At 35.9% G+C, this 26,934-nt stretch overlaps 1 protein-coding gene across 2 annotated transcripts in view; it reads right to left on the bottom strand.

The window, feature by feature from the left end:
• Positions 1-26,934, bottom strand: part of TBC1D22A (TBC1 domain family member 22A) — a 181,851-nt gene that overhangs the window by 110,927 nt on the left and 43,990 nt on the right. For both annotated transcript variants that reach the window (XM_074586261.1, XM_074586357.1), the window contains exon 9: positions 3,818-3,927. In XM_074586261.1, the coding sequence (XP_074442362.1) occupies positions 3,818-3,927 (110 nt within the window). The remainder of the gene's footprint in view (positions 1-3,817; positions 3,928-26,934) is intronic.

Below are 26,934 nucleotides of genomic sequence, written 5' to 3'. Positions count from 1 at the left end.
CAGCTCTCAGGTAGCACTCAGCAAGGGACAGACAGGAAGAAACATTCAGGTGCAGGCAGGAGCACAGGATTATTACAATTTGGTGCAAATCAGCTTACGCAATTTGGGGCATGATTTGATCTTAAGTTTAATGATTCCAGGTCCCATCTCACCCATCTCCATGTAGTTCTTGCCCTCCACCAGTGGATTTGGTGATCATGCATCCAAAATGCAAGTCAATTAGAATCGTAGGTTTAGGTTGGAAGGGACTTCGAAAGTTCATCTACTCCAACACTTCACCATGGGCAGGGACAGCTTTCAGTGGATCAGGTTGCCCAAAGCCACATCGAACCTGACATCGAACACTTCCAGGGATGGAGCATCCACTACTTCTCTGGGCTCCCTCAGCATAAAAAAAAATGCATTCCTTATGTCCAGTCTAAATCTAACCTCTTTCAGTTTAAAACCATTGCCCCTTGTCCTGTCGCTATAGGCCCTGCTGCAAAACAGTCTACCTCCATCTTTCTTATAAGCCCCCTTTAAGCACTGAAAGGTCTCAATAAGGTCTTCCTGGAGCCTTGCCTTCTCCAGGCTGAACCACCCCAATTCTCTTAGCCTTTCTTCATAGGTGTGTTTCAACTCTCTGATCATATTCATGGCCCTCCTCTAGACCTATTCTAGCAGGTCTATGTCTTTCCTGTGTGGAGGATGGCCCCCTGAAATAGATGCAGTACTCCAGGTGGGGCCTCAAAAGAGTGGAGTGGAGGGGCAGAATCACCTCCCTTGACCTGCTGGCCACGCTTCTTTTGATGTAGCCCAGGAGATGGTTGGCTTTCTGGGCTGCGAGCACACATTGCCAGCTCATATCCAATTTCTCATCCGCCAGTATCCCCAAGTCCTTCTCCGCAGGGCTGCTCTCAATCCCTTCATTACCTAGCCTATTGGAGACTGCCCTGACCCAGGTGTGGGACCTTGCATTTGGTTTTGTTGAACACCATGAGGTTCACATAGGCCCACTCCTCAAGGCTGCCAAGGTCCCTCTGGATGGCATCCCTTTACTAAAAACAATCTTCATTCTCTGGGGTTTTTTATCCCCTTCCTAACCCAAGCTAATTTCTTGTTGGGTTAGTTTTCCAAACCAACTGAACCTGCAACTACACAACCCCTCTATCTGACAAGTAAAGTGGTGTCAACACAGAAGGGAAACAAAACAGCAGAAAGGGAGGAAAATAAATGAGCAAAACCTTTCATTTCAGCAGCACTCCGCAGTTGCACTGAATTAACTGTAACATCATTAGTCACACCACTAGCATAATCTTTCAAGCCTGCTTTTGATAGATGACTGCATCCTTGAATACATCCAATTGATAACAATTCCATTTATATAAGAGCTTAAATTTTCATCGATTCAGTTTAATTCCATTACAATTAGTTTCAATATTTTGTTTATCAGTACTTGATGGTCTTGTATGAAAACAGAATTTTAAGGAGAAATTATGTAATCTCTGAACTTCCTTTTCTAGAGAAAACAAAACAAACAAAAAAAAACCGAAACAAACAAAAAACAAAGAGAGCGGCAAGCCTGTGACAGAAGATGTTCCAGAAACAGGTAAAACAGTTGGAGGGCTTGTGTTTCTTTACCTGGCTTTCTTCCTTCTGAGTAGTTCTCACTTTTTTTCTTTATAAGTTCTCACATATTTTTGATATGTGGTCAAATATTTTAAAACATAATAGTTCTGGGAGATTGAAATAAGCAAAGCAGCACTTTTTTTACAAGAATCGACACAAGAAAAAGACTATGCTTTTCAACAATGCTATACAGAAAACTGAGCTACTACTCATTTGACCTTTAACGTGGAGAAATACGCTTAAAATACCTTCAAAGAAGTTAAAAGATTTCTATTTGTTGACTCAATTTTATAACGATTTCGTCAAAAACGAACTCTGTTACAAGTTTAAATTCACAATATGCCTTAGCCAACATGCCTTAGACAATGAAACATTCGTATTAAAACACAAGTCATAGATAAGAATATGTTAAAGCACTTTTAAAAATATTAGGTACCATAAGGAAAGAAATACCTATCAAAAAAATGCAACCAAAATAAAGCAGCTGGAAAACATTACTTTCATTTTACTGAAAAGTACAGCTTCAGTTCATAGGAATTTTTATGGTTATTCACATTTTACGGTGATTTACTAGTGATTGGAGGACAGCCATTTTCCACACACATAAATTCAACACCCAAGGTCTCTGCTACATTAAAACCACTTGGAGAAACAAAACCTCTAATTTTCAAGCACTTGTCTAAAACATTTCAAAACAAATAAAGCTACATGGGACCTATCAAAAGGACTGAATCTAACAAGTACAGCAGAAACACCTGTCCATCACCTCTTCTTTGAAGAGAATGTTAGGAATAAATCAACCAAAGTTTTGCTATCTATTGTCACCAAAATAATACTGAAACAATTTCACATAAAAGATCCTCTACACTACACAAGTAGCTCCAATAATTGAAAAGTAGGGAATGATCAGAAATAGAAGGTATGAACATAAAAAAAGAAAAGAAGCACCAGCAATTTGCTAAATATTTGTAACCATAATTTACTTTCTAATCAGCTCACTGAAAGCAGCAGATGAACCCTGACTGCAAACATCTGCCTCCCAAACATCACTAAAAACAATTCTTTGTTGCCATTGCAAAATGGAAATCACCTTTCAGAAACTTCCACATTTCTAGCAAACGTGAATTTTGGTCCCATTGTAACCCAGGAATTCACAATAACTATTATTTTAATGAATACATTCTGAGTTTACAAAATCAGATTATTTGCACTTTCTAGCAAGATTCAAAGTGTTTATCTCAAATGACACAGATCTGAAAAACAGATATTAGATAGACAGTATTTGAGGCCTATTGCAACACAAGGCTTATGAAATTTAATTCAGGTAACTTCTTTGTAAACTGAAAAGCCCAAAGTTTCTACTTTACCTTTAACGTGCCTTAGCATTGCAGTATAAATTGTTTTAATATGCTAAATATCAAATACAGATGTTTGGACTCCCATGTAATCTGTGGTGGATCATATGGATTCCTCTCCCACCTAAACGCAAGATGTTCGGCCACATATTTATTATTTCTGTTATAGATTGAGGCCCAATAATTGACAGGAACCAGTCCAATTAATCAAATTAGTGATACTTCTAATCTTCATAAATTTATATGCCCATGAACGCAAACATGTACACACAAATCTACCATTCTTAGTCTGTAACTTGCTGCATTTAACAGAAAATTGTGCCCGCATTTACAGCTTCTCCACATAGAAAAAATTCAAACACTCAGTGAAGTAGCATAAGTATGAAGTTTTAAATGGACATTTTAAAAATATGAAGATAATTTCAAGTACTATTAAGACAGCACTTGTTTATAGGTTACTATATTAATGACTTAAAAATGAATAAATAAGCCAGCTTTTCATCATCTCGGTGAGACCATTTTACTTGGAGACTTGAGCAAACATTCTCCATGCTTGGTAAATGAGGTGCACAACATGCCTCCAGAACTGGAAATTTCAACTCTGCTCTAGCACATCACACAACAATGAAACATACAGACACTTTCATGAAAAGAAGTTGCACTTTTATTTTCCTTTCTTAATCCTATGCCAAACTTGTAGTAGACTGTAGTAGGGAGAACCTACTTGTAGCAGGGAAAATCTACTTCTCCCCATTTTTCATACATGTACTCTTTCTCAACAACCCTAAAGTAGTCCAAAGCCATGACATTAATCAGTTAACTCCACTACCTACAGACAGGAAAAAACAATTTACCTGAATGCCATCAAGCAACTTGCTCATGCACCAGTAACTGTCAGCTTCTATGTTCTGCAGCACTTCTTCAGGCAAACTGGAAACATCAAAATTTTCCACTTCTTCTTCTTCTGTTTCAGGAAAAGAGAGAGAAAGACAAGTCAATGAAGTGCACAGAATAAATAAAGCAAGGATGAAGAAAATAATTGAAAACAAAGACAACCACCACTTATCTTCTAGTAAGAAACTTCAACGCACATTTACTTTAACAGGGACTAAATGAATCATTTATTGCTCAACTGTGTCACCTAATGGCTTTAAATGTTAATGAATACTTAATTTCTTGCAGACTGTGAAAATCTCAAATCACGCCTGGTTAACCAGAATTAATATATAATAAATTACTTCATTCTAAACATTTCACACCTGAAAGAGGATCATCAGAAGCACTTTGAGAGCCCCCAAGCTCTGTATGAACAGTCTCTGCATAACATGCCTGTGTTTGCACCATGCACAACAAAATATGTTGCCAGCGTTGACAGAAGAAAAAGGCCTGAAAAAATACTTTTTAGAAAGCCAGTGAAATTTATTTAGAAAGCTGACTAGAGCTTTTCACGGAGGATTTGTTTTTTTCAGGAAAGCACGTGGAATCAGAAGGAAACCAGACAAAAGGAAACAGATTATTCCAGCTCACAGCGCCTTACTGTATCAACATAAGAATCAAAACAGCATCTTTCCCAGCCCTGGTTTCTGCTCAAGGGGTGGGATGTAAATAAGAGAGAGGTGTTTGATTCTACTTCAACAGAGTATGACATAACAAAGAAGGCATTTCCTCCATTACACAAATTCAAGGTAGCATAGAATAAGAGAGCATAGAAACAGTAAGAGAAAACAAAGAACATGTAATATCTTAAAACTCCTCTATTATCTGTGTCATAGCTTTGTAGTATGTCATTACTAAGGACATCTCTAGGTTGTCAAATTTGATTATGCTACCTTAAAGCACCTGTTTATCAATAGTTAATAACCATGAACATTACACCTGTTATGAAATAATTTTAACATACCAGCGATTTTACCACTACTAGTAGACACAGGTAGCAAGGTGTTACCAAAGCATTCTTGTTTGCACTGGTGTCTATATGTGGGTGTGCGTCTTCTAAGGGATCATTGGTTTTGGATTGCAAAATAGTAATAGCTGTAGGACAAGGAGATTAGGTTGTCCTAATATAACATTAGTTAAACTATTGGGAAACCTGGGAAGTAAAACAGGAGATCGCCACAGAGACTCCATAAAATAAAAGCACACAATGGTCTCAGAGGTGCCAGGACTATAAACAATGCACCAGCAGCCACTGGTTATTAAAGGAATGCCACCTTTGCGTTGGAGCGCAGTTTTAAAACTCCAGTTTCTAAAAGAAGATCAACAAACAAATATCCAACATACTTTAACACTGTCTTGTAAAACAACGAAGAAAGAGTGAGCAGCAGACTGCAACTGCAAATTTTTTAATAACGGATCCTTTGTGAGGAGGAAGAAACTCCTTAACCTCAGCAGCATCCTCCTCCCAGCAAAAAGGAGGACAGATCCCCCAGAAATCAGTATCACGCTCTTCTCCCGGCAATGGCCAGCAAATTCTCACAATGCTCTGTGGAAAACAAGAGTAACATAGGCAGTAATTGGGACACCACTTGTCACTGATCTCCATCTGGACATTGAGCCATTGACCACTACCCTCTGGATGCGACCATCCAAGCAATTCCTCACCCACCAAACAGTCCACCCATCAAATCCATCTCTCTCCAATTTAGAGAGAAGGATGTTGTGGGGGACCACGTCAAAGGCCTTACAGAAGTCCAGATGGATGACATCGGCACCTCTTCCCTAGTCCACTGGTGTAGTCACTCCATCATAGAAGGCCACGACATTGGTTATGCAGGACTTGCCCTTGGTGAAGTTTAAGTGTTCCTGCCCAGGGCAGGAGAGCTGGAACTAGATGATCTTTAAGGTCCCTCCCAACTCAAATCATTCTATGATTCTGTAATGTTTACTATATATTCATAAAACAGTGCCCCAGTGGAAAAAAAAAAAGGCTCATTAAATTGTTAATTTTAATTTTAATGTTTTAAAACCATTTTGTCTCTGCCTTACAATGTCTACAGAAAAAACAAAAACTGAACCAGAGTTCTTCATATTTATATAAAACATTGTATTGGGTCTGGCTGAGATGCTCCTTCTAGCAGCTTCTCCCAGAAGCCACCTCTGCAGCCCCGCCTCCCACTACCAAAACCCTTCCACACAAACCCAGTACAAACACAATCATATATTGAACTTCATTCCCCTTGAAAGGAGCAGTCTTCAGGCCCTCCTTTACTAAACACTTGCTGAAAGAAAGAGATTACGCCTACTTAGCTAGTGTGCTCCTTTGCAAATTTCCTGCCTTTGAGCACCTTTTCTTTTCATGATACTGCTATCACATTTCTGAACAAAAAGGAAGTTATAAACCATAGCACAACACAATAATTCTTCTACAGGTGGGTATGAAAAGATAACAAATGAAAAAGACTTTTTATCTTCTCTTTCTCTTTTGTCTTATCTTTCTTTTTTTGTCCTTCTCTTTCAAAATCTACCATTTCACACTACGTTCACATACCAGAATTTAAACCAACAAAAAACCTGAAGATACACCTAACCATCCAAGCTGGGCATCTTGTCCTCCTTTCACAGCCAACACAGAAAAACAAGTAGAGCGAACAAGGGAGTATTAGCTGTCTTGTTCTAAAGTAGAAACCTAAAATAAATCATATGAATCACATCCAAAGAAAAATCCTGTTTCTCAATATTAGGTATAACCTGAATTTTAAAAGATTGCCTCAGAATGTGGACCTCTAAACTCTGGAAGTATAAACTTAGCTGAAATAAGAGTTTAAACACCCACCAAAAGAATTCCCATCCTGTGACTGAATTACCTGAAACAAGGGAAAATGACAGGCTGCAAGAAAACAGCAGCAGTTTGAGCAACAAGGCTGAAGCAACTAAGACAGCAAAGACACCCCAGCATTAATATTTTAGAAAACAATAGATTTCAATTGTTCTAGTAAGGAAGGACTATAATATTAGAAAAACATTTTTTAATTTTTTTTACCAGAAAGTAGAATATAGCTTTTATAAAACATCTTCCAATGGTTCCAACCACTTTTCATCACAGGTATGTTCACTAAGCACAAAGAGGATGTCAGGACAGGCCCTTCTGAAATAAACATAGGTCTGACCTAAATTCACTGTTCTAAGTAGAATTCTCATTTTTCCACAGGAAAAAAAAGATAGAGTAGAGATGGAAAGGCAACTACTGTCAAGTTCTTTCTGCTCTAGTTTGGGTGATCCTATAAATCAAAAGATACAGATAGCATTTAGGAACCATCCAATTCTTTCACTAAAAGAATCCATAAACCCTAAATATAATGTCACAGAGCCATAAGCTCAACCACTGCAGAAATAAAAATCACACTTTTTGGAAGTATTTATCCAGCTTTCTTGTTCTGTCCCTCCCTTTGGAAGGGACATCCAAGAACACTGCGCTTTTCTGTAGCTTATACTGACTAATCTCTAGCATTTTCATAAGCCTCTTAAATGTAAAAAAAATATTCAGGATTTTTTATATGTTCTTTAAATACATAAGATACTTCCAGTCCAATTTTCATTCCCATTGTGCTTCTCATGCATCACTAAGTCATCCCTTCTAATGTCAGACAGTAAAGTTTTGAAATATTAAAAAAAAAAAATTAAATGTGTAACAACTCAATTGTATTTCAATTATACACCAGTCGTATTTACCCTATGTAAAATAACTGTCTCAAACTTTAGCTTAAAACTCTGCACCCAAATATTTCAAAGAGTAAATCTAATTACTTAGAGATATTTTAAAACACATTTTTCATTAGATCAGCTAAGAAGTACATTTTTTTAATACATTATATTAACTGGCACTTTTTAATTTAAATGTGGTGTACTCTGAACAAGGACCTACACTGTGGAAGCCATCCAGACAGGAAATCTAATAAAGAAGCACAACATCACAAAAGCCACCAACCAAGCGAGTGCTCAGTGATGTGCAATGGTTTCTGCTGCATCAATTCACCTTAACTTGCTGCACTTTATTGAGGAAGTTCAAAACTGACTCTGAATACCTGAATTACCCTTTTCCACACTACGGCTGAAATTTTTGACAAGCTCCAATTAAGGAACATTTGATTGGCAGAATAATATGCAAAATAACGGTTTACATATTTAATGTTTATTCATTTATTTGTGTAGGCACATAGTGCCAAGTGCTGCTTCTTCCATGAAATTTTAAAGGGGAAAGCAATCATCCAGTTGCACCTTAGTCTTTGTTTTTTGGGTTTTTTTTTTGCTTATTTGGATGAAGAAATACACACACTAGAGATGTTGAGAAAAGAAAGAGTGGAAGGGATTTCAGGACAAACACAAGAAGAAGCAAAAATACATGAGATATTATTTGAATTTAAGGCTTGTGCTTGAAAACAGAATCGCAAATTCTGGTTTGAGATAACTTTATTTCCAATGAGTGGAAATCTGAATGGACAGTAATATAAAGATTAAATAACACAAATATGAGGGAAAACTGCAGGCCAATGTGTACATGTATCAATATCCGTAGGAAAAAAAAAAAAAAAAAGATCACTGCATAAAATTTCCTGATTACAAAGTCTCACAGCAACATTTCTCATTTTCTTCAGTTTCCTGTGGAGATCATTATCATGTTATCTATGTAATTGTAGAAGACAGTAAAATAGTTGCCTGGAGGAAAAATGCTGTAGCATGGAGTCAATGACATGCTGATCTGAATATGTGCATTGCTGTAAGCATGGTATTAACTGTTCTTTACTCATTCCCAGTGTATCCTTCTGAAACTTCCCACAGTGCAAAAAGAATGAGTAACATTTTCTAAACAGCCTTAACTGGATCCGCTCCCAAAGGCAGAGACAGAAGGATAAAATGAAAAATAAAATAAAATTTAAAAAAATCACTTACAACTACTTACAGATTTCTTTTTCCAATGACAGTAGAAAATAAACATGAGAAACAGATGATAACGGCTTGCCTCCATAAAAAATAGGTTTTAATATGAGATTAAGCCTAGTTGATGATTTTGGTGGAAGTTGTTCAAAATGTTAAAATTATGACCGTATCTATCTCTGCCTTTGAGATGTATTTGATTTCTTCTAAACAATGCCTAAATTGCACCTTTTCAGTACAGATCATGGGTAAAAACATCTGCCATTACAGACAGCTGGAATCATCCGATACAAATTCTTTTCATCAAAGAACCAGAAAATTTTCATTTCAGAAATTATTTATGAAGAAATCATGTCCTGAAATAAAACTAAAATACTGAAAATGTATGAATTATTAAAATGGGATAATGATATTTTAAGGGAACAGACATTTAATTGACTTATTAATGTTTTAATTATAACTTTTTATCTTGAAATGGTGTCTCAGCACTCAGAATCAGACAAAACTCAGATGAATTGACTGGAGTGGGAAGCTGGGGATGAAATGGAGAGTGGTATAAGAAAGATCCAGTGCTGAAGTCCAATACACACTGTAAGATCATCAGTAAATTATGATTGCTCTGTACATACACCCAATATACAAAATAATACACATAAACATTAGAAAGGTTAATTCTCTGAACATCTTAAAAACGGGGGGGGGGAGGGGGGAGGGGGTACACTTACACTAATTTGTGTAAAGGTATTTCTCATGTAATGTATAAAAAGTACTACCATATACTTCAAGTCCAAATTATATAGCTCTTGCAGAGGTGCAAGGAAATAATTCTGAATGTACACGTGCAGGTATTTGCCTGTATAAAGTTTATGTTGTTGTAATCTACTTGAGATGATGTATCTTCAGATACACCTACCCTAAAAGTTACCAAATAACTATAGAAACCACAAAGTTATACACATATGATTGCATGCCGAGGTGCACAGTAATATTTAGGTAACATTTCTAGATGACCCCTTACTTATTCCACTTCAAACTCAGTTTTCAAAAAGCCTTATGAAGCAGCTATTCAGTCACTGCTGCACTGAGGCAATGTTTTTCTGAGGAGATCAGGACATAATAGAGCATTTAAATGTAAATTCTTTTAGTAACAATGACCTAATTAAATATGTACATAACAACATCAATATCTCTCATTCAAAAAATCCTAATTACATATTTATCTGATAGAAATAGCTTTTGAGCTGTTAAGGATTAATCACCAAAGCATAAACTTCCCTTTCTTTGTGATACTGCAGTCACAAAGGTAAAATTAAATAAAAAATAAAAAGAACTCAATCATCTCATCAGTTCAGGCTCAGGTAAACATGACCTTATTGTATTTCAAATATTCCCCTATTACCAGCCATGTTCTCACACACACAACGTATTGCCGACTTGGCTGTTTGAACACTAGTAACAGTTTTACACTTGTTTTCAGTTGATCTGCCATAATTTCCTTAAGATGCAATAGGAAGCAAGAATATATTTATACATCAGTACAGGAATGACGTTTTAAACCTTAATCATTTTACTTTATTAATATTAATTCTCTAAATAATTTTACTGCATACAGGGAATGTTATAATGTCCTTTGACCTGGAGAACAAGGTAAATCACCATCTCCAAAAACACTGTAAACTTGATTACTTTGACCTAATTTTTATGCTCATCAAAATTAATGTATGACCCTGCAAATACTCTCAATTTGTCCGACCACAAAAGAGTAAATACTTCATCTACTTATTCTCTAATTCCAGATTCTGCATAACAGTAATCAGTAATTACTGAGAGAATTCCTTTAGCAGGCCTACATGCTTGCCAGTAGGATCTTCTACTCAGGCTTTTTCTAGACTACTTTTTAATGGCATTTTTCCCCCCCCACACTAAGTGGTCCAGAACTTGCCCTTGATTCCTATTCATAACCCACTGCACATATCTACACAGAAATAGGGCTGTTTTTACGAACGATAAATTTATTTGAAAAATAGGGAAATTCTCAGCTCATGTTACAAATTAAACAAAAGACATCGGTTCCTCCTAGGCTGCAGACAACTTGGATTACCACTCAGCAATTCAGATATGAGAAAGATGAAAAATATCTTTACTACTTTGACAGCTCTACCACCAGAACAGGGTACGAAAGAGAACTAACTAAACCAGGTGGCATCGACAGGTCTTTGACCCACAGAACTTGCATAATGCCAAATACAAGACTGGCAACCTCTTACACACGTGAGAAATCAGGACAGTAAACGCATCTTATATTTAGGAAAAAAGGTACATCCTTGAGTATGACGTTATTGTGAAACAGAAGTCTTCAAAGCGTATAAGGTGATGTCTCTTCTTAAAAATGTATTTTAGCAACAATAAAGAAAAAAACGTTCAGCACAAATTCTTCCCAGAGCAACCACTTCAATAGGTTTGCTGCTGTCAACCAACGGAGATTGCCAGGGAGAAGTGGTGCATGTGATACCAAATTACAGGACTAGTAATTAGCATCCAACATGCACAACGAGCACAGGATGCTGATGAGTATTTTCTTAGAACGCCTGATAAGGGAGTTTCCTGAGAAATCCGAAAGGTGCTTGGAGAATAGGAAATGAAAGATTAAAGGTTGAACATGTCTCCCAAACCACATTTTTTAATCATCTAGTTTGTGCTTATCATTTAATTTTTTTTTAAGCATCAAGCCTATGCATGCACATACAAACAAACAAGCAGCGCACCAAACAGCAAGAATGAGATAAGAGTAAACCACAGCGTGGTCAAACAAGTCTAAAGCAAACAAGCCTCAGGAACACAGGCCTTGCCTGGGTTAAGGTACGGGATCGATTACAGGGCTATTTTAGAGACGGTCACTCTAGCATTGTTATTTTTTAAAATGGAAGAGCCTTCAAACAGAATCCATAAGTGAATGTAGATTTTAAAAGGAATTATTTATTGGACAGACAAAAATCAACTGCATTAAAGGCCAAAATGTATTTAAAAGATTAAAAAAACAGTCTGTGTATCTGCGTATGGAAGGGCGACTTTTTTTTAAAGTATTGTTTTTTATTAAAACTAATGTGCTTTGTTTTATTTTAATTAATAACGAAATATTTTCTGTTTCTATGAAATAAAGCAATTAAAACATATAGAAGAAAAATTGTTTTGAAAAAAAACTTTTTTTTCCTTTTTTTGGTTATTGTGCTTAAGTACTTAATTTTTCACTTCTGCTTTATAATTAGTTTTCCATAGCTTAAAGTAGAAATTTAAAATTTCAGACTTTTCAAATTAAAAACAAGCAAAAAAATCCCCACACTGATGAAAAGACCCAATTACTCTATGATTACTATGATTAAAAAAGGTTTGCATTTAAACTACAAGCAAAGTCTATACAACTTAAAAAAAAATTCAGCATACAAACTTCCGACAACTGTATCTGAACTGGTTTGAAATTTATAACTAACCATTTATCTCATTGAAAATAAGACCAAATAAAGCTGTTTACAACTACGTTTAAAGTACTGATCCACCTAATTTGAAAACCTTCTCTTAGATGTTGAGATGCTACTGATCTATACAATAGTATCTGAATATTATGTTCCTGACATTTGTAGAGCATGTTATCGTCGCTTCAGTAATTCTTTCTCTTTTAGCTTTTCTTCCTGCAAGTTACTTCACAATAAACACACAAAGTTGTGATATTTGGATGCCAAAAGCCATTAAAGTAACTTCCCGGTCTGCTGGAAAGCATACTTGGGAAGATTTGGATCTGAAAGTATAACCACCCCTGTGCTGCCTCACTACAGAAAGACGATCATTAATTTCAACTATGTGGAAACCATGGGGGAGCGTAAAATGAATGCACAAGCCAGAACTAAAATATGCAGCTCCCTTTGGAATACATGTCTCTCCCATAGCTATATTAACTGTAATTAACTTTCTCCTTCTTCACAATTCTTTCATTTTTACACCTGCAGAAATCTTTTGGTTTCTCTTCAGTTCAATTTTACTGCTTCTACCATTATTCAAGACTTTGCTTTCCATTTATTCCCATGACCCAACATTTTAGTTCGTAGTTTCAAATAAAATACCTTTCACTAACCGCTGATGAATTTCTCACAGTGCAAGTCTATTAGTTTCTTAATTGCCTTCAAAAATGAGACAACATAAGCCACAAAACGTACTTCAAGCTTAACAGAAATCTATTACTTTTTTTAAGGTAACATTCATATTTTCAAATTCATTTAATTTTTAAAATTCTGGGATTGTGCATTAAGCACCATGAAACAACATATCTTTGGACAGATGCATTTAAAAATTTAGAAATACACATACAGATGCAAAAAAACTTTAAAAATAGATAATTAAAATCCACATCAGTAATCATATTTATACACTTAAATGCATCACCTATGCAATAAAATAGGGCCTTTATTAGCAGAATATCTTTTTATATACATGGTGGGGGGGAAATCCTTTTTCCTCAACTACTCCTTAGAATACCTCAGAGTAAAAAAAAGCACAGAAGTGCTAGAAGTAAATACTTGAATAATACGAAAAGACTGATTTAACAACCAAATCTGACACTTAGCTGAAAACCTCAAATACTTCAATCAATAGAAAAGACTGGTTCTGCCCTATTTATCTGATTACTGGTGACAAAATTTTTGAGAATTTTTTTCTTATGAAAATGTAAATTAACATTTAACATAGAGTACAATTAGATACATAACTGTAAGCCAGAAGAAGATCCATATTAAGCCTCTAAACTATCTGAGGCACTTGAAGTAGAACACAAGCAAAATCATGGATCTCCATCTGAAGAACAGCATAGAATCATAGAACGGGCAGGGACACCTCCCACTAGACCAGGTTGCTCAAAGCCCCATCCAGCCTGGCCCTGGACACTTCCAGGGATGGGGCATCCACAACTTCCCTGGACAATCTGTTCCAGAGTCACACCACCCTCACAGTAAACACTGCTTTAAAAGAAAAATTAAAATAAAATAAAAATCACAAAGCCAATGGAGCAATTTTTATTACCTCATAGACTTTCTTGGAGAGAACAGAAATGCCTGGTAGTAGTAAAATGATGTGGAATAAACTTTCAGGAAGAACAGAGACAGCAGAGATAACCTGTAGTCTAAGAAGCAATTCTGCTCACAAGTCAGCAGAAACAGTATAATTATGCTACCTCAGCATTTTTATAACTCGTGTGTTTAATCACAATATAGAATTAAAATAATTAAACTTAAAGGTCTTGAAGACTTCCTCTACTAAAACACAGAAGGTAGCACGCTGAGTAACTCAAACTGGACAAATCTCTCAGTGAGCTGAAACCGTATAGCCAGAACAACAAAAAAACACAACATTACTGTGTCCAGTTCTGGGCTCCCCGGTTCAAGAGGGACAGGGAACTGCTGGAAAGGGTGCAGCAGAGGGCTACAAAGATGATTGGGGGACTGGAACACCTCTCTTATGAGGAAAGGCTGAGGGATTTGGGTCTCTTCAGTCTGGAAAAAAAGACGTCTGAGGGGTGACCTTATCAACACTTATAAATACTTAAAGGGTGGGTGTCAGGAGGATGGGGCCAGGCTCTTTTCAGTGGTGCCCGGGGACAGGACAAGAGGCAATGGGCACAAACTTGAACATAGGAAGTTCCACCTAAATATGAGGAGGAACTTCTTTACCCTGAGGGTGGCAGAGCACTGGAACAGGCTGCCCAGAGAGGTGGTGGAGTCTCCAACTCTGGAGACATTCAAAACCCGCCTGGACGTGTTCCTGTGTAACCTGCTCTAGGTGACCCTGCTCTGGCAAGGGGGTTGGACTAGATGATCTCCAGAGGTCCCTTCCAACCCTATGATTCTATGATTCTATGATTATAGTCAGAAAAGAAGCAAGGCAGGATTTGTAGAATGAACACGTATCTTGTCACACCAACTGATTTATCAGGGAGAACACAAGAAGAGTTTACCGACACAAAACCTGCTTTCGTGGTCTATAAAGATATATTATCACATTACAGAATTATTAATTTAATTTTGTTAGAAACCTTTAATTAGTCCCATTTGATCTTAGAAATTTCTTATTAAATTAGGGACTTGTTCTGTACATGTCTTAAAGCAAAAATTCAAAAGCATTCCTCTGATTCTGTCCATAAGACAGGGTCTAGAAAGTTTCTTCACTGTAAACACCTAAGCAAAGAATCCGCACAGCTCCCCTGCTATGGAGTGACATCTCAGAAGTTCCCTTCACACCTCTGTCAGGCTTTTTGACTCTTTGATAGGCTTCCTGGCACTGATATGATTGAAGAAATTTTTATTAGTAACTTTCAAGTCCCTACCTGGCTGTTCCTCTAAAATGTAAAACCATGATAGTCATCTATGAGGAGATTTAACTTCCTGGGCTTATGAGCTCCTTTCTATTTTTCACATCTTGATTCTGCTTTTCGAAAAAGTCTTCACACTACAGGTTTACTGCGAATAATAAACGGAGGCTGGCTGTAGCATACTGATCAGTATTCTCGACGTACTCTTCTTCCACATGACACAGAAGCATGTAGACAAAATTAAAAAAAAAAAAAAAAAACAACCAAAAAAACCCCACAAACCCAAAACACCTAACGCAAAACCTCAAACCCCACCTGCAGATGCCTCCACTAACAATGATGTGCAGAACAGAACAGATAACAGAAATAACAGAAGCTGTAAATTTAAGGAAATACAATCCAGTTATTTTTGCCCTAGCAGCAATAAGAAATTTTTGTACTACAACAAGGTATTATGTTAGGAAGAGTAAGACGACGAAGTTAATCTTACGCCTACGGACATAAATGATTCAAAAAATTTATATGAAATGGCAGTTGTCGTTTTTTCAGTTGCTATCTTATGCCAACAAAGAAAAAGATCAAATATTTTCATTTAATTCTCTATCTAACAAGAAAGCAAGTTACATACAGCAGCATTTTTAAGATAAAAATAATGAATTCAAATAGTGGTACCTGGAAGTAATTGCTACCAGTCAATAGAAATCGTTAAGTCTGACAAATCCTCCATCTGACACTTATTTTAATCTTTGAGATAGTAGGTGTTTGCTTCTTCAATAGTTGCTCTTACAGCTTTTCTCTCTCCATACCCAATCTTTCTTAATCCCTTTAGATGCTTTTTTTTTTTTAAACCTTGTCACCAGAACACAGATCAAAAATACAAAGACTGTTGCTTCCTACACTTTCAATGAAAATATTGCAGTATGATAATTAGATATATCACTGCTTTGAAATACTTATTTAGGTAGGTTAAAGTGACAGCACTGGGACTCGGAGCACGCCGACTTAGTATGTAGATGCCACTCTGAAAAAGGAAGAGCATTTTCCAATATGACAAGTCTGAACCACTCAGATGTTTTCTTCTTAATTACATGGAAGTTCTTTCCTTTTATTCAAAGCCCTACAAAAATGATGCTGACATTTGGGAAAAAAAAAATAAAAGCAAGAAAAAAAGAAAAGGAAGCTTGGGGATTACAGATGTTTAACCTCTCTCCTCCCAAATAAAGGAAAAGCTACATTTTAATATAACAATGTTTTCCTGTGAAGGCATATTCAGAAGACATCATTTACCTTTTTAAATTTGAAATACCTGAGTAACCTCTAGTGTACTAGTTAGACAATTTTGTCTAACTTTTCTATTCCTCGTATTACGATACTTAATTCGACTCGGAACAACAAAAGGTAAGGAATAGCTTTTAGAACAGGTGAAAGCCTATTTCCTTTTACCCTTCTTGATTTATAAAAATTGGCTCAAACTGCATCACATAAACTAATCTGGGAGATTACACTGAAGAATTGCTTTTAGACAAATATATTATTTCCCCTTTTTTCAAGACATTATGAAATTAGTATAAGCACAAAGGAATAGAGCAAATACTTTCCAAATTAAAAACCACTTAAGCAAATATGTACTTCTCTTATTTATGAAATAAAAGCTCATAAGAAAAATTCTGAACCAAGCCATCATCTTGCATAACATTTTGATAATTTACCCACAAAAGTATGTTGAATATATAACAGTTCAGAACCATAAAAATCAAAGATGGCATTATCTGAAAAATTGGTTGAATAGTCAAAAAATACCATGAATATCTACACTGTAAATAGTAATGTTACACAGCAATGCCACAATACTATTAAGATTCAGCAGAGTCTACTTTACACTTTGAAAATAGAAAACAAACTGTTTCAAATTAGATACAGTGATAGAGAACCTTCATAAAACTCTAGTAGATGAATACAACTGTGACACTTTTCTTTCTCCCTGATCATCCAAACTCGAATTTAGGCTGATTACTAGAGTACGAAAGACTATTATTACATTTAATAGTAAAAATGAAGCAGTAATACATTAATTTTCAACAGGTCATGGGTTTTGAGCTTTTCCTTCTGTATGTTTTAGGACTTAAAACATACTCGGTGCTTTGGTTTCATTAGATCAATTCTGACATCCCTGGTAACTCTACTGACATAAAAAATTGCAAATATTTTAAGTTTTACATCAACATGACAATGGACTCCCTGTTAATGATTCTCCCCATCCCAGGCATCTTTCATATACACATTTTTTTTCCATTCAGCATTAACATTCAAAAACCTGTGCTTTAGTTATATGGATTGCCCTTTCTTTGAAGACTATTTAACAGCCTAAAAAAAATCTGAAAGACTAATAACCCTTAAATTTTCAGGGTTTGGCATTTTTTTTTTCTTTTTTTTTTTTTTTTTTTTTTTTAAAAAGCAGAAACTCATAAGACACTATGAGCAATTAATACCATTACTCAAAATATTAATTTTCTGGCAGATAGAGAGCTAAGAATAACAGGCAATTAAACAGCTGGATATACGTACTAGGATAATCTTAATGTCTCTTTTTCACTTCTGACAGCAATTGCTAACCGCAGCCAGAGAAATCTAACTTTAATTAGGCTTATTCCACTTCAAATAGATAGGATCCTTTTTTAAAAGTATCCACAAAAAAGTTTTATTTCAAAGAAGTTAATTTTTCCCTGGCAGATAGTGAAGCTGAGAGTACATTCTACTTCCTCCACTAACACACCTTTATGAGTTAAATACTCAGCACTATTACTACTATACTTCTGCAATCAAACTGAAGACGACACACTATCACACAGGCCACGCTTTATTCAAACTTGCAATATGTGCCAATTCATGAGATTTATTTTGATTTTGCAATTTGTGTGGTTAAGCAAACAGATTTTCAAGAACTTAATTTTGTTTCAATGGAAGTCATGAAGATGACTGGAGTTATTTTCTCCATCCCATCAGTATGATATGACTTCGAACACTTTGGTTACAAAGATCGATGGAACTACTTTAAAAATAAATAAGATTATAGAAAACATGAGAGAAGTAACATTAAAAACAATTCTACATATGATGAGCAAAGAAAGGTGAAAAAGCCTAAGCTTTGCTGCCTTTCAGAGGAATTTTCAGGGGGACTTAAAGAAGTTTGTGTATCAATTTTTAACTTATTTATTTTTTTAAATTAGCCTTGAAGTTGGAACTAGTAACTAAAAAACTTATATTCACAGTGCTTGGTTATCACATTTATTGATAAAAACTTGTTCAGTCAGTCAAATCTTTCACCAAGAAGTCTATTGGATGCGACCATGCATCCAATGTTTCAGACAAACTGTTATAATTAGCTCGGAAATCTGACAGTATATTGAAGAGAGTGAGAACAAAACTGAACACAGAGGTAGAGAAGGATTGATTTTGTAAAGCAGTATTGTCCCATAATAAATCACAGCCATTAAAGACAGTACTCGAAAGTAAAAATATTAGGCAAGCAGGTTAGCATACCCTACATCTGTCTGTTGAGATGCTTTTATGAGTTCTTCCTACTTGCTAAGCAAAAAAATAAGTGGAATGCACAAAGACTTATCAGGAGGTTGCAGTTTAATAATACAGCTAAAGCAGTCTAAGAGCTACTGGGCAATCAACAGAGATCTTGCTTCTTTCTTCTTCCTTAATGTGCTCCTAGCCCTATATCAGTATGGATGCTCATCTCTGTTCCTTGAGGTGAGAGATGAAAAATTAAATTATTCATTTTATTATGGGGCTACTTTCCTGCCAGTTTAGCTGAACTGACCCACTGTGACAGAGAAAAGCCAATGCTGACCAAAGAGAGAAGACAGGAACACTCGTCTGGGGTTGGGAAAGACAAAGCAAAGCTACCAATTTTGACAGCAGCAAGCCCTGACTTAGCTGCGTGATCTCAGCATGTGGCAAGTAAACCCTCTTCTGTCCAACTAAACGTGATTTGGAAATACTCAAATATGCAGCTCCACTGTCAAGTTTAAAGAGCAGTGAAGTGAAGCCAGGACAGGCAGTGTACACTAACCTCTTGAAACAGCACACAGGATCTGGAAGAAGATGAATTCTACAGCACATAGTAATCCAGCTCACACAGTTCCAAGCCCTTACTGGGAATCAAATATATTAATGAGTAAAATATATGTAGCAATATACTATCACCCAACTACACCAGTCAGTCACTCGTAGATGTGTGCTCAGCTGCTCATTATTGACACCTTCTCAAGGTTACTATACTCCAAGAAGTGACAATACCACTAATTAGCTTGGTACAATTAGCTAAAAATCCACTCATTAAATAAGTAAATCACCTCATTTTGACTAAAGCAGACTAAGAGAGAGCTTGGTTGGCTCTCTCTTAGTCACTCATATATTTGATACCGAATGCCACCACTGACTTCAAGTAGGTTAAGCAACTAGGGAAAAACAGTAGGGAATAAATTCTGCCAGTAACAAGCCACACACAAAGAGCATACCTGGGTAAAGCTCAACTATAGTCATTAGGGCTTTTACTATTATAACTACATGAAAAAATAGGCCTTAATCAAAATAGTTCTGTAACCCTAAGCCAGAACAAAATGCTCACTACAGGACTAGTCAAACTGCAACTAAAGAAAATTAATATTCCAACAAGTCACGCTGAAAGATAAAGATGAATTTGTCCAGGTAAATAATTAAAATGCATATCCCAACACAAAAACAGAAGGATCAAGTTATTAAAGGCAATTTATAGTTCACTGGCCCCCTATTAATCAATTCTCTCCATTCCACAAGTCCTGCAGACATATTTGCCCTCCTTCATGCTCTCTCATTCCCTAATCCTGAATAAACCAAGCATGAGATGTCCTCTTAGTACTATCCACATTTTCCTTACAGTTCTTTTTGCAATGCCTCCAAATATACTGCTTTATTAACCAGCCCTAGACACAGCAGTATAATATGGCAAGCACTGCTAGCTGACAAACACTTCACTGCTAGTTATTTTCACGTGGATTCTCTTCCTTGATTAAAGCCAATAGAAGGATGTAAAATAGTAAGATTTCTTTGCCCAATTAGGCCTGAAAAACTATATTATATATTAATAAAGAAAATTGCTCAGACATTGTGAATGGTTCATTTTTCTTAAGTGTTCATTTTTTTAATGTATGTCTCAAATTAAAAATAAAATCTAGCTGAGTGCTAAAGGTTCTTTTAAAGCACTAAAATTTAGTTCTATATTTTTATCTCCTTTGATGTAATGTAATTTACCTGGAGAAACTTTGGGTTTTTTTTCATTACAATAACTCAAAAATATTTAAATGAATAAAAAAAACCCAACCCAAGGACCTTCTGAATTCCAGCATATGCATGTCTTTTAAAGTGACTGCAAATCCTCTGAATACACTGCTTCTTCAGAAAGATCAATCATAACAGGACTATAAACATCGGAGTCTAAAAATTGCAGTGACTTAAATATAGGGCAATTATTACTTTCTGCACAAAAAGAAATTGTTGAATTCCAACTAAGGAATTGCAAGAAATTGGCTGAATTCCAACTGAGGAATCTGACAGGTGGTATAAAACAAAAGATGTAAGGAGGAAATGAGACCTATAAAAGGGTCTCAGGAAACTCCTAAATAAAGCACAACAAGCCAAATCGCAAGAAACAAACAGGATAAAATACGATTTAGCTCCACAAAGTCTATTCAATAATGAGTTAGGAAACACCCTGTTAGGGCTCTCTTTCAGCGCCTATCATTTCTAGCTGCGTTCCCACTGCAGTCACAATCAGTGCTGCCACACAGCACAGAAGACTGGTACAGAAGTACCAAGTCCTCAGCACCGTGCACGGGCACAACAACAGGTCTCTGCTTACTTCTGGACCTTCTCCACCTTTTCCATGGTGCAAAGCAGGAATCACCAGTGTGTAAAACCAAATTCAAATGCTGTTTATCTTACTCCTCTAAGTCCTCCCTCTCCTCAGCTACTCTGCACCACTTTCAAAATATTTTCACTGGAGAATAGATTGGCACATCAACAGGGTGAGCGCGGGGGAACATACTCCTAGAAATCGAAAAAGTGAACGGCAGTTCTCTCACAGCAAGCTGAGATAATGCTGAACAATTTCTGCACCATGTTGTAGTTATATATACACGCACACATATATATGTATATGTACTCTTAAGTGTTTCGTAATATGCGAAAGCAAAGAGCACTTCAAAGAGAATTGACAGGCAAGCCAAAAGTTTCAGATGACTAAGCGGCCCTTGTGTGTTGCAAATCTTTTCCAAAGCAACGCGTATGATGTTTTCTGGACTTATGTAGAAGATGGAATCGGGTTTACAGTATTTTCAAGACTTTAATTCAAAAGAGTTTTGTGTAAGCTTTGTTCATCCTTTGCCCACCCAAATCACACAAATAATAATATCCTATTCAAGTATCAAACAATATTTCATAGAACATTGTTCAGATTTATGAGAATTTCAGTCAACTTCACTAATGTCAGGAGAGTTACTACAAAACATCATGGAAATTATTAAGAAGTAGCACTGACATATACTTTTGTATGTGGAAACTACATTACTGGAGATTTGCATTAAGGAGAGAAAATTTAATGTGATCAAATGGAACTTGTGGCATTGAATTTTCATGTGACAGAAGAGTGATTTAAGTTATTTTTAATAGTTTTTCATGCAAGTTTTACAACAGCTTTAAAAAGCGAGGAAATATTTTCTTAATACTTTGACAAGTTGCAAGAAAATGTTAAAATGTCAGTGCTTTTATGCAGATTTAATTTGTATAACTTTGATAAATCATTTCAAACAAATATGTAAATAAAAACATTGTAATACAGTATTTTTCAAAAACATGTATTTATTCCAACAAAGAAAAGCATTAAAACAACAGAAGTTTGCTACAAAGTGTAATGCCAAAATTATCAGAAAATTTCAAGCGCATATAACAATTGCAAACAAAATCTTTTCATCTCTCAAACTGAAGATGTGTCTCACATTCCTGAGCACTCTCTGCTGGGAGGTTTTCCAGCGTTTCTTTCCTGGTAAACCAGGAGACGGCAAGGATGATTGTATCAGTCTCCAACCACATGAAGAGCCTGAGAGGAAGAGAAGCACCCAATTAATCCATTTATCAAAACAATTTGTCATTCCCTCAGTTTCATTCAGTCTCTTCGAAGTAGAATTAACTACAAACATGTTACAACTTTTCCACTTTATCTCCTCAAAACCCCTATGCATGGGCCCTATTCGTAATTCTCCAAGGACTAGTGAATTGATGGAACTGAACAAGAAAGGTCTAGGTACTTAGATAGCAGGATTAATTATCTTAAATTACATTACATACTGCAGCAATCAAGATTTCAGCTTAGTCTTGTAAAGGAAATAATGCATGCTGAAAAAAATTTTACCTTCTAATTCTGTCAGTATTGGAAGAATCTTCTAGTAGCTCTCTGGAGTCAGATACTCTTTACTCTCTGGCTTACTGCCTCAGCGCTCAGAAATTCAGTTTTATGGACATTCTAAACAGATTTACTTATTGCATAAAAATTACAACTCTTTTCTTAAAAATACTCTGCCAAATTGACAACTTTTTCATATTTTATAAACACACACTGAAGAATTACCTCAGATACAGCCATGACACGATGCTCTAAAATATTACTCCAATTATACTATGAAAATAATTTTAGTTAAAGCATTCAACAAACTAGGGAAAAAAACCTGAATAGTTTTAAATTTAATTATTTTCAGCAGGTATGCTGAAAAGGAAGAAAAGAACACAATAACCAGTATGAAATCTTATTTTAAGGACAGGAATACTTCCTGTGACACATGAGAGACAATGGAAAGAAATGTAAGTGAGGGAGCTGCCTACAGACTGGCTTTTCCAGGACCAAAGAACCTTTATGTTCTCACAGTAACACTGGTCTGGGACTAAATCCCCTCCCAATCCCATTAAGATTTGAGCCTGGAATAATTAGTTATTCCGTAAAGTCATGGCAGTATCAATTTAAAAGATGCTAAGTAACAGATAGTTACAAAGGGATTTAAGATCACAAGAGAAATACTTACAAGGGTAAGAACCCTCTTTCCAAAGTTTTCAGTTCATGAGTTCTTGTGAGCGTCCTCAAATTGTCTCAAGCTCCTCTATTGCAAGAAGATTGCAGACAATATCTCAATCGCCATTCCTGTCTTCAGCAGCCTCATTTTTCTTGACATTCTTTAACCAACATAAAATGATGAAGTGCTACGATAGTGTTCGTTTTCTGCCCTTGACTTCCTACAAACTCCTAATTTCCTCTTGATCCAGCACTGCTGGGGGTCTCATAGGGATCTCACAGAGCCATCCCACTTAGCAATGGCCTGACATGCTCCTTACGATGATGGTGCTTTTCCTGCACTTTCATCTCTCTGGACGGTGAATAAATCCAGGTCCTCTCTGTAGTTCTATACAGACACACGTGGCCCAGCGAATTACTGAGATGCAGATGTAGCACTGAAATGCCAGATGGACTGAAGCGTCAGATGGACTGAAGTGTAGCTGACTCCATCAACAAGAAACCACAAGCAATCGTGCAGCACAACTTAATATTTGGAAACAATCAACAGGAACTCAGAGCAACAGGAAGGTGTATAAAGAGAGCGACACATGTGGCAACTTGCAATAGGGCTTGCAATCCAGTGCAAAAATGTGCTTCTCCACATTAAGGCAGCAAACAGTGAGCAGTCATGTAGTATATCTTATTCATTAACAAAAATGCTTCTGGAATTTCATCTACATGGACAAGATTCATTTCAACACAAACTGATATGCTACAAAGACGCAGAGTTTTCAGAAAAACTGCCGTGACAGTAATTAGCATTTGTTCTAACATATGTTGTAACAGTGCTATGTCATGCAGGAGGTTAGATGCAAGCACAAAATAGTTTTGCCCTACCACTAGTGTTTGAAATTCCAAAGAAGCTTTTATATTGTAGCGGAATAACCTTATAGATCTCTAGCATTTTTCATGGAGAGAAAAAAAAAAAAAAAATCAACAAAAAAACCCCAAAACAAACAAACAAACAAAAAAAACCACACAAAACAAAGGTCGAGATCAACATACACAATCACCTGGTATGAGAAACAAGGTTTAAATTTCTCGTCCTCCTAATTTAGACCAGAAATCCTAATCTGAATCTACTGTATTCCAGCATCAGACCATACTTACCCTCCCCTGAGCTTTTCTTTAATTGCAGTTGTACCTCTCCTGGCCTGGTTTGATAACCAAGTTTTATCTTGCTGAAAATGTTACAGTATTCTACTTTTAGTGCAGAGTGGGGAACTAATGAGACATTACCAAATTACACTTTCATCATACCTACACTGCTAGAAAGGTTGAAAGAACGTTCTCAACATTTAACATATTCAATTCCTACAATCAGTCACTCAACCTATTCAAAATGTGTGGACCCATGTGCTAAAATTAGGTACCTCAATCCATACTAAACCATCAAATCATCTATGACTTCAGTCCTTTTTATAAAGGCCCCCAAACCTACTTTTTGGTATTCAGATTTGAATGAAAAAAACGTTATTAGGCAAGGAAACTATCACTTCCATACATGTCATTTGTATCTTCAAAAGTTCTTTAACAACACTTCAAATCCTTTAGTACTTCTATCCTTTTTTTTTTTTAATTACAGAAAGAACCTAAAATAAAAGGCATTATCGCTTTAAATTACATGAATCAGGACGCAAGTGACCCAGAACTGCAACACAAAGGTTTCAGTTAAATTGAGAAAAAATACAAAAATCAATAATTAAAGCAATAAATAAAGCAATTAAATGTACAAACCAATATTCACTTAAAATCTAAAAGTAAAGAGTAAAAATCTAAGGTAAATATAGAGCTTTACTACAGTAAACATTAAATACACTAATAGCTTAAACATTTTTGCTAGGAAAACTTCTGGAACTCTGCATTTATTTCTATCTAAATTACTTAAGCACAACTCATAGTCTGAGGTTTTAACCCTTCTCTAATTTTACTACAAATCTCAGTATTTTAGAGGTACTTCATAAATTTAATGTCCCTATTTCAAGTAAAATGCACACCCTTATTCATTCTAACTTGAACACATCACTCAGTGTAACTTCAATAGAGTAGAAAGACACAAATCAAAAAGCTAAAGACAAATCTTAGTAAGTTTTTATATGCCGCTCAGGGAAATAACTGCAGTTATAACGGTGACATTTAGCCAGGACAACTACTATATTGAAGAAAATACCTTCATTTCAGTACTTTTCTTGTTATATAGATATTAGCTTTTAAACAAGCTTTTAGAATACAGGTTTCTGAGTTTCGTACATTTTCAGTGGTCAGTGGCAAAATATCTTTTACGGTGGTTAATTTCTGAGCTTTGTCTTTCTTCACTGGACACTTACTGGAAGAGCAATGCTCTCCAATACGAAAATACTGACAAACTGGCAAATACATTAACAATCACCAGGGTCTCCAAATGTAAGTTGGTAGTAAAGACAAACTTATTTACCATATTAATTAAACGGTCTATTTAACATGGAATATCAATTCTCTAATCACATCTCATTTGAACTTCTTATTTCAATTAACAACCCTAAAGTCTACTAGAGACCCTACTGTTCTAGGATCATTAAGAACATTTTCATTATCTGTCAAATGAGGGAGTAAAAGGCAGAAACTGCAAGTACTCTCAGGAGTAGGCCTCTACCCTATTTAAGAGATGATTAGGGAGAAAGCAGCAGTAGTTCTCATTAGTTGCTTAGCAATGAAATGTCCCCCTATGAAACAAGAAATGAACAAAGCAAGAGAGGTGTTGCCATGCAAATGAGTAGATGGATAGTCTATCATCCACTCAAGGATAATCTGTCCTTCATTAAATCTAATCAATCTGGATTAAGACACCAATGGGTATCTCGCATAGAGAAGACAGGAAGGATCCACTATACACAGCCTCACTGAAGTAGCCAGACGATATGTTGCTCAAGTTGACATATAAGCGCTGTGTATTTTCATTATATGTGTGTGTACAACACACATACGTGTGTACGACAAGTAGAAACAGACGTAAAACAGTTTTAATTCAAGCCATATTAAGACTGTTGGTTTTTTCTGTTTAACCTTACTTTTTATATCCATAGTTATATCCAAATTATTAATGAATTATTGTTAAGGATAAGCCATACTCTCAATGTTTATAAAGACTAACATATAAATTTAAGATATGAATGATATACTAGTAAAAGATGAGCATTTAACCAATATCAGAGTTTGCCAAAAAAAATTTTCAAAAATATATTCTTATATAAGGCCACAAAGGCAACAGAAATACAGCTGTTTACGCTACTTTTGTTAGTAATGTTGTGAGCCCCAGGAAAGCAGAGCTCTTTACCAGATAAATTTGATTACTGCTGCCTTAATTTTCAGACTGACATTCTTTCAGTCACAGATCCAGTTTAATAGGTTCCCTCTACTTTAATTTCCCCACCACTCATTTAAAAGGCCTTTTTCTTTCATGGCTTTTTCTTTCTTGGTTTTTTTTTGTGGGGGGTAGGGGGGGTGGTGGTTCTTGGCTGGCTTTGGTTTTTTAAACACCTGCTCATTTCATATGTACAATTTAGAGTTTTCACAAAAACCATGAATTAGAAGAGAGACAGAGAGAGAGAAAGGGAGAATAA

The sequence above is a fragment of the Larus michahellis genome, chromosome 1 (genome assembly GCF_964199755.1).
Source record: "Larus michahellis chromosome 1, bLarMic1.1, whole genome shotgun sequence".
NCBI classification, from domain to species: Eukaryota; Metazoa; Chordata; class Aves; order Charadriiformes; family Laridae; genus Larus; species Larus michahellis.
This window is presented reverse-complemented; position numbering and strand designations above follow the sequence as displayed.